We start from the raw sequence: 9,761 nt of genomic DNA, 5'->3' as shown, positions 1-9,761 counted from the left end.
GCAAACAAACTAAAAGGCACTGAATCATTTATAAAAGGATGTCGGACGAGTGGAGGTGGAGTACGGTGGTTCCGTTGTACAAGAACAAAGATGACATTCAGAGTTGCAACAACTATAGGGGTATCAAATTATTGAGTCATACCATGAAAGTTCGGGAGAGGGTAGTAGAAGCGAGGGTGAGGAGGACGGTGTCTGTATCAGACAACCAGTTTGGGTTCATGCCGGGTCGTTCTACTACGGAAGCTATCCATCTTATTAGGAGGTTGGTGGAACAGTACAGGGATAGAAAGAAGGATTTGCACATGGTATTTACTGATCTGGAGAAAGCGTATGACAAGGTTCCTACAGAGGTTCTTTTGAGATGCCTAGAGGCTAAAGGTGTGTCGGTTGCTTATATTAGGGTGATTAAGGACATGTATGATGGAGCTAACACTCGGGTTAGGACAGTGGGAGGCGACTCTGAGCATTTTCCGGTTGTTATGGGGTTACACCAAGGATCTGCGCTCAGCCCTTCTTGTTTGCTCTGGTGATGGACGCACTGACACACCATGTTCAAAAAGAAGTGCCATGGTGTATGTTATTCGCTGATGACATTGTCCTGATTGACGAAACGCGGATTGGCGTTAACGAGAGGCTGAAGGTTTGGAGACAGGCCCTTGAGTCTAAGGGTTTGAAGTTGAGCAGGACGAAGACGGAGTATCTTGAGTGCAAGTTCAGTGCCGAGACGAGGGAAGCGGGCATGGACGTGAGGCTTGGATCGCAGGACATTTCCAAGAGAGGCAGTTTCAAGTACCTTGGGTCGATTATTCAGGGGGATGGGGAGATCAACGAGAATGTCACACACCGTATAGGGGTGGGGTGGATGAAATGGAGGTTAGCATCTGGAGTCCTGTGTGACAAGAAAGTGCATCCGCTACTCAAAGGTAAGTTTTATAGAGAGGTGGTTAGGCCGGCCATGTTGTATGGGGCTGAGTGTTGGCTAATTAAGAACTTACATACCCAGAAGATGAGAGTATTAGAAATGAGTATGTTGAGGTGGATGTGTGGGCACACTAGGATGGACAAGATTATGAATGAAGATATTCGGGAGAAGGTGGGCGTGGCTCCTATTGATGACAAGATGCGGGAAGCGAGGCTCAGATGGTTCGGACACGTACAGAGGATGAGCTTGGATGCCCCGGTAAGAAGGTGCGAGCGGTTGGCATTGGTAGGTACGAGGAGAGGTAGAGGGCGGGCTAAGAAATATTGGGGAGATGTGATCTGACGGGATATGGCGAGGCTTCAGATCTCCAAAGACATGACACTCGATAGGAAGCTGTGGAGGTCGAGCATTAAGGTTATAGGTTAGGAGGTAGTTGAGTTCATTTAGTCTACCAGTGTGAGGCTAGGCTGATAGGATTTAGTCTTAGACTGCTAGTGGTTAGTGTTTACACTACTCTTCCGTTTTCATAGTGTAGGGCCTTATTTACTGGTTATTATTTCTGCTTTCCATTTATTCAACTGTTCTTGGGATGTTGTTATTGTTTCCATGATTTTTTTTATTGATTGTACTAATATATTGTCTCTTTTCGTCTTTTCCTCTTCTTGAGCCGAAAGTCTATCGGAAACAGTCTCTCTACCCCATTGGGGTAGAGATAAGGTTTGCGTACACACTACCCTCCCCAAACCCCACTTGTGGGACTATAGTGAGTCGTTGTTGTTGTTGCACTTCAAAAGTCGTGATTGGATGGTCTTGGTACATGTTTAATATTGAAGCCATTTAGTAAACTATTGGAAAGCCTGAAAGATGACTTAAGAGCAGAAGAAAATTCAGAATTTAAAGTACATTGGTCTAGTCTAGAGTATATGTGATTTACAATAGTATATAGTTTCTTTTTTAACATATGCATATATATTTTGAGTGTCATCGAAGCTGTTCGCCTATGCTAGAATGCGGCGTAAATTAAAACATGCAGTAAACTGAAAGCTAACATCACATTTGGAAAATCAGAACTGTTAATCAGCATATAAGATGGGATAATCAGACGATCTTCGTTTCACTGAGGGGTTCAAAAAAAAAAAGTTAAAAAAATAGAAGAGACTGTAGCTGGGTTTTGAACCCCCTTGACCACTACGATATGTTTTTGGGCTGTGTCAAAGGGATTCAAAATATAATATAAGCGGATTTTGCTTATACGTACAATGTAATTCTCCAGCGAACCCCTGAATCCGCCGCTCCCAATAATAATAATAATAATAATAATAAGAAGCCTCATGGTAACAAATCAGTCACTGGAGGAAGCAGAGGTAATTACATTATAATTACATTGCTAAAATCTCTGTATACCAGAAAACTCAGGATGTATAAATAGGGAAACTGAAAAGAAAACTTCTCTTATGAAACTGTGAATCATATAACTAAATAAGGTGAATTTGATCACCTTAAATAGAACAAGGTTATCTTACAAGGTTTCTAGCAGGTTGCCCTGTTGATCTTCTTATTGATTCAATTCTCTGAAGCCTAATCTGCTCTCTAAATTTGGCTATAAATTCATCAGCTTTCTTGTCAACATCTGGCCCCTCATCACTAAATGTACTCTGAGTTGTAACTTCTGTTTTCTCTGGATTTTCTTCAAAGTAATCATCTTCACTTTCAGTTTCTGAATCTTCTTGATCAGTTTCAACAAGAAACTTTTCGACGTATTCTTTCTTCTCTTCATGTGGAAACTCCATAAATCTTGGTTTTGATCCAAAGTTGTAACTTTCATGCATCAGTTTATCAGTTGATCCTCTCTTGACACTAAAAGTTTCTTCATCTTCTTCTGCTATGAATTCTTCACCATGTTCTTTTGCTCTTGCACTACCAATGAATGGCCTCAATTCTTTCCCTGAATATGCTTTCTTTGGTGGTTGGAATTTTTCATTGCCAGTTGATTCCATTGGCACACTCCTAATGCTTCTCCTCAGTTCCTTCTCAGTAGAAACATTTTCATCTCTAACGCTAGAGCTTGATTTTATCAGAGGAGAATTCTTATAGAAGAATTGTGGTGGTGGTGGTGGTGGAGGTGGTGGAGGAGTCGATTTGCGAAAGCTTTTCTTTCTAACTACATCTTCAACAATCTTGGCTTGTGATTCTGATGAAAAGGAAAGTGTAGGGGACAATTTTCTTGACGATGAAAAGGATTGTGAAGGAGAAAGATTTTTTGGTGAAGTATTAGGCCTAGGTGATCTAATGGATTGAGACCTTAAAGAAAATGGTTCAATCTTGTTAAATCCAGGATCCTCTTTTGAAGGAGATAGAGATTTAAGGGGATGATTATTATTATTATTTTCATCTTCTTTAATCTCCATATTTCTTGCTGATCTTGATCGCCAAGGAATTGGCGATGGACGGACAACATTTTCCTCTATATTCTCCACCATTTTCTTAGGACTTGACACTACAAAATCCCCATTTCTTGTTTTATTTACGTTGCTAGAGAAACCCTTTAAACCAATATTAACTTTTTCATTAGTTTCTTCCACCATATCAGAATCAAGAACACGAGATTTTAAGCTTCGAATTGGTAAAAGCAAAGGCTTTTCACCAATTCTTGAACTAACAGCTCTTTGTTCATTAAAACCATGATTTTCTTTAGCAATTACTACTACTGGATTATTACCTCTATGATACTGATTATTCCAAGTTTGAACCTTGTTTTCCTCGTGACTTTCGGTTTCATCATCAAAAACAGATGAAACCTGAAGTAATCCAGATACATATGATTGAGCATTATCAAATTTTGAGCTATTTTCCTTCTCTCTTTCATTACTTTTTTTGCTAAATAAGCCATATGAAACAGCTATACCGACAAATATTAGCTGAAGAACTTCCCAACTTCTTGTCTGAAGAGTTTGGTTAATGAATTCAGGAGCTTCTGAAGTGAAAAGTGGAAGTACAACTAGAAAAAACACAAGAAGGGAAGCTTTAAAAAGAAAATGATTATAAAACTTACTAGGTTTTGCATGGTTTGCTTGAACTTCAGAGTCTAGTTTCTTTTGTTTTTTTGAAGTCTGAGGAGCTGTATTATCTCCCATTGAAGAATAGAGAGGAAGATTGGTGTTTTTTTTGGATCTTGTTTTATGTTGCAGAATGTGAAAAGAAGATAGATGGATGAGAGAAATCTTAGTGCTAAGGAAAAGTATAGAAAAGGAGAGAGTGATGAAGAAAGTTTTTGGAAGGAGTGGCCTGATTTCAAGCTATGCTTTATTTCTTTTTCTTTAACTATTCCACTCTTTTGACAATCTTATCCTTGTTTGATAGGAAATACTCTTCTGGAATAATCTTTTCATAGAATACTCGGGCGGATATAGTATGCTAGTGATATGTTCAATTGAACTCGTAACTTTCGATGCAGAGTAAAAATTTATGTATAAAAATTTATTAAAATTACAAAAATAGTAAATAAGAACACATAAATTTAAAAATATAATTAATGGGATTAATATTAAAAACAGTAAGAGTTTAACCTATAAAATTTAAATTCTGAATCTGTGTTTGAAAATACTCATTGTTCTTGATATGTGGGAGAGGTTTTTGAGGAAGTACAAGAGAGCCTTGTAGGGTAAATCTTGAAGTTTCTCATAATTCCATTAAGAAATTTAGTGTAGCATATTTTGTATTAATATGTTATGCCCTTACAATAAAGGATAAAGTAATAGAGCTTAACTTCTATATATTATTGTATTAAGGATTTTTTTTATGAAGGAAGGCCTCGGAACAATGGTAAATTTGTATCTTTGTAGACTATAGGTTACGATTCGAGCCGTGGAAGCAGTCACTAATGTTTGTATTAGGGTAGGCTGTCTATAACACATGCGGTCTTTCCTTGGACCCTCCGTGAATCGGGATGCTTTGTGTATTGAATTGTAAAAATTAATAATTTTTCATCTAAAAGATAAACACCAACTTATAAGTAATAGTCTAACGAAATTAGTGACATGAAAATAAATATGTTATCTACTAAAACAGATTAAATTACGCTAATAATATAAATATTTTTCATGTATATAAATTAAGTCCTATGAATAAGGTTTAAAGCCTTTTTTAATTGATGAAGAAGGGCATTTTGGGATAGAGGAGAATGAGGGGAGCAAAGAGGTTGCGTGGGGAATGGTTAGGATTCTTTCTTTTGGAGTGCGTACGCTAGCTTTGTGTGTGGGATGATCAGTTCAACATCTTTGCTTTAATTTTGAAGGCTATGCTTTTCTTTCTCTTGTCTACCCTTCCCCACCTTCATCCAATATACTTTGTTTAGACTTGATGCTAGATGCTCTTTAGGACCACCAAGTGACAAAACTTGTAATTAATTTATTTTTTTAAGGGTGTGATTATCATTAAAATATTATTTGAAAACAAAAAGAGAAGACATTTGTTACCCCCACCAAGAAAATCTGTCTTAAGCCCTACATTTCTTTCTGGTATTTTGATATTACTTATTTGGTCATAGTATTAATTCTTTCCATCTGTTTAAACTTTAGCTGGGTAGATTTGTTCCATACTTGTGCTGTTGGAAGGTGCTAGTAGGCGTTGCGCCTATTTGTTCGAACATAACAACTACAAAAAATAATAATTATATATTCATAGTCAGTGACGGAGCCAGGATTTTAACTTAGGGGAATCAAAATAAAAATAAGTAAGCACACAAGAAAACCAAGGGAGTCAGTGTAACATATTTACACGATATAATTTTCCGATGAAGGAGTGTCAATTGACGCCCCTTGCCAATGAGTGGCTCCGCCACTGTTCATAGTATCATATTAGTTGTTCCCGACATACTCATGTTTTTATCTTTTGAAGAGGCCATTAATGATTGTATTAGGGTAGACTGTCTACATCACATCCTTGGGGTGCGGCCGTTTTCCGAACTTTGTGTGAACACGGTATACCTTGTACACCGGGCGGTTTTTTTTTTAATCATAGTATTATGAGTTTTGGACTTAATGTTCCTTCTAGGATTTTAATATTAGTTGTTTGATTATAGTATCATGAGCTTGTGCAATATTCTAAGTTTGATGCATGCTGGACCTTTCTTAATGTGTATGCAAGGTATTTCTGTCTTCTGGATAACACTATTACCTACTATCTTAGCTAAGTTTCTCTCCTAATAAAGCTTTGATGCTATGCCAAGTCATCCACAGCTGGATAATTCTAGATAATGGAAGAAGGAATATATAATCCCCAAAACAAATAAAGAATTTCAGTTCCAAGATTCCTTTGGTCAGTATGAGCATTTGGTTACGTGCTTTCAAGAACAGATAGTATGAGTTTCTAGAGTTTCATCAATATATATATATATATATATATATATATATATATATATATATATATATATATATATAAATGAATTTTAAGTTCTATTCATTGACTATATAATAATACAATCAAATCACTTCAAAGTAAGTGTAGATAGCTTTATTTTAATATGTATTGATTGTGTGATTTAGAACAAATGACAAATAATTAACTTCCTAGAACAGATTAAAAACTGTTGATGATGCCTTTTTTTTTTTTTTTTTTTTTTTTTGCAATATGTTGAAATTATCCACAATAGAAGCTAAGATTTGGTGCATGAGGAATTATCTGATGTGTGCCTATTTTATGTGTGACCTCAGAGAACGCACTTTCCACACAAGCTTATCATAGAGCCTGTTTGACTTGGCAACTAGATAAATGGCTTAAAAAAAGTTAAAATTTGCTTAAAAAAAAGCCAAAATCAACAAGTTGGGTAAACCCAACTTTTTCTAAATTGGCTTAAAAGTCATATTGCTTTGACCAGCGATATTACATTCTTATCTCTTATAATTTTTCTTAATCTCGAAATTACCCCTCAGTACAAAACTTGAAATTGCTGATGTGTTCTTCCTCCCGAAATTGCAGCATCTACTTTTTTAAATTTTATTGTGTGGAACTACTCTCTTTTATTGTTCAGTCTTGGAAGTGATATAGGCGTTTTCTTATTGAGCCAGATATGTATATTTTACCCACCTAATTGTTATGTATCGTAGTTAACCTCTTTGAGCCTATAATCCTTTTTCTTTGGCAACCACATTACAAGCCTTGCCCAGTTGTTTGAATTAATCATCTATTTGAACCTTTTCACCTCTCATGAGCACTTGAATTGTTATGAACTTTGTAAAAGTTAAAGTGTGGGGTGGTTGGTTTGGCTTTTGAGTGGAACTAATTGAATAAGGAGAAAGGTGCACGGTTTTGAAAAAGGAAGAGCCACTTGAATTGAAAACAAAATAGTTGGATTGTTGTTGAAAAAAATAAATTTTGATAAGTGGTGGCTCTTGACGTAAGTGTGCTTAAAAAAGTATGGGGTAATATAAATTGATGTGAAGGTGGAGTTTGGTTTGACATAAGTATGGGGTTTGAATGTCAAAGTATATGTATTAAAGTGCTTAGGGAGGTGTAGTCACTCTTATATATAAATGTATCCTACCCGTCCCGTAGCCTACATTACAACCAAATAAAGTCCTAATTGATCCTAGATTGAATGAGCTCGATTAGTGGAGTAGTACACTACGGGCAAGCTTATGGTGCATCTTTTGTGGCATATGAATGTTATGAGAGTGAGTGAATTCTTTCTATCTTGAGTTCCTAAGTGTTCTTAAATTTTATTGTGTGGAACTACTCTCTTTTGTTGTGTGAGGGCACTTGATTCACGAAGGAAAGATAATGTCAGTGATCTCTATGTTAGGGTAAGTGGGTGAGTTGCGAATAACGCGTCGTACTTGTGAGTCAAATCTTGAGGTGAAGATGTTATGCTTTTGTGCTTAGTCTATTTTTACTACTCATTGTGTGATGAGTTAGGAGAATTGTTTAAAAAGGTCGTGTCTATAAAAAAAAATGTAGTTTGATTGCTCGAGGACGAGCAATGGTTTAAGTGTGGGGTGTTGATGATAGGCTATAATTGCATATTTTAGTCGCTTATTACACTCTAATTTACTGCACTTTAGTTGAGTTTGCGCTTTAATCGCTAGTGTTTTGCACTAACGGTGTGTTTTATGCCTTGTAGGAGTGATTCCGAGCTATATAGATGTTATGGAATGAATTCAAGTGATTTGGAGCTTTGAAGTCTGAGTAAAAGCCCAAGGAATTAAGCCGGGATCGTATTCGGGGATCAACGGATGATAAAACAACAAAACGAAGACTCGAGGAGGCATATTGCGCACTGTCTAGTAAAATAAATATAACTTTTTGCTCAGAACTCCATTTGGGCTCCACAATATATGGTTGGAAAGCTAACTCAAAGGGCTACAACTTTCATGTTTTAAGTTTTTCCAAATTCCAAACGGAACAGGGTGAAAAACCGCGGTTACGGTAGGACCGCGGTAGGACCGCGGCAGAACATTACCAAAGATTCAGAGGACCATTCTGGCCGCGGTCCTGGCGTAACCGCGGTGGGACCGCGGCAGGAAGCGAAAATTTCAGGGACCAAAGTGCAAAATACGGGATTTTAAGCCCTAAACCCTATATTAAACGAAGGAAGCCGGCCAAAAGACAGGAGGGGGACATATTTTGGACATAAATTAGACCTAAGGAGGAGAGACACTACTCTAGGGTTAAACAACACCCTTGGAGGCAAGAACACATTGGGAGCAAGGCGGAGAATTCTTCTACGAGTTTTTTCCTTCCTCTTCCTATTTTTCATTGTTGGTTATGACTTTTAGTATTGTAGTTTTACATACTATTATGAATAGCTAATTTGTTATCTAGAGTTTTGATAGAACCTTTTGTAGGATAAATTCTTGTTATGTTTTTATATAATTGAGCCATAACTTTTCTCTATTTGTTCAACTACGTTTATATTCTGGTTGATTGAAGAGCTCTCAATTAGCTGTGCCTATTTAGTATGCATAACTCGGGAGAGAGTGCATATTTTGGTAATTGTCGAACAACACCACTCCCAGAGTATATGAGGGATCAATAACCGAGGGTTTAAAGGCGGGATTAGGGATAACAAAGCCTTGGGTGCGATCTGAAGTGAGCTGTATTAAAAGCCAGCTAGCGTAGCTCGGGAGAGTGCGTCTAGTAAATTATCGTAATTACTCAGGAGAGATTTATGGTAATAAGAGTGCTCATGATCGGTAGAGAATACTTAGGCGAAATTATAGAAGACATAGCGGGAAGGATTCCGACAATAGGAAAAATCATAACTCTAGACCTCCTTAATCTTTTCTCTAACCCTCAGTATCGTTAGTTGTTAATTTACTATTTTAATTTGTTAGTTAATTAGTTAAACACAAGAATCTTAATATCTATAAGTTAGGAATTGTTCAAGCTTGTCTTCTTGGTGATAGTGAACAGCTGTAGCTAAACCTTAGTTCTCTGTGGGATTCGACTCCGGACTTGTAAACCGGATTATATTTGCAGCGACCGCTTAGTCCTTTTTATAAGGCATAGTTGGGCGTGGCCATGAGGTCTGGGGAAGGTAGAGTGTACGCAGACCTTACCCCTACCCCTACCTCGAAGGGGTGGAGAAGCTGTTTCCGAAAGACCCTCGGCTTAAGAAGACGAAAATAAATAATAGATCAGTGACAACAACAAAAGCTAGAAAAATAATATCAGAGACAGAAAATAGATGGAAAAGCAATAACAATAACCGATAGTAATGCCGTAAAAAAACATAAATAGTGTGGAAACTATATAAACCACTACCAACCCAAGGCGAAACATTATCAGCCTAGCCCCGGTACAAAGTAGAAGTGTGGAACTCAAAAGTACTTTTTGATTACAT

At 37.1% G+C, this 9,761-nt stretch overlaps 1 protein-coding gene across 1 annotated transcript; it reads right to left on the bottom strand.

Annotated features, from left to right (window-relative positions):
- Positions 1–2,224: 2,224 nt before the first annotated feature.
- LOC109206060 lies at positions 2,225–4,224 on the bottom strand. The gene has a single exon (XM_019368829.1). The coding sequence runs from the start codon at positions 4,054–4,056 to the stop codon at positions 2,437–2,439; it is 1,620 nt and encodes a 539-aa protein (XP_019224374.1). The 5' UTR covers positions 4,057–4,224; the 3' UTR covers positions 2,225–2,436.
- Between the last annotated feature and the right edge of the window lie 5,537 nt (positions 4,225–9,761).

This window comes from Nicotiana attenuata, unplaced genomic scaffold, assembly GCF_001879085.1.
Source record: "Nicotiana attenuata strain UT unplaced genomic scaffold, NIATTr2, whole genome shotgun sequence".
NCBI lineage: Eukaryota > Viridiplantae > Streptophyta > Magnoliopsida > Solanales > Solanaceae > Nicotiana > Nicotiana attenuata.
This window is presented reverse-complemented; position numbering and strand designations above follow the sequence as displayed.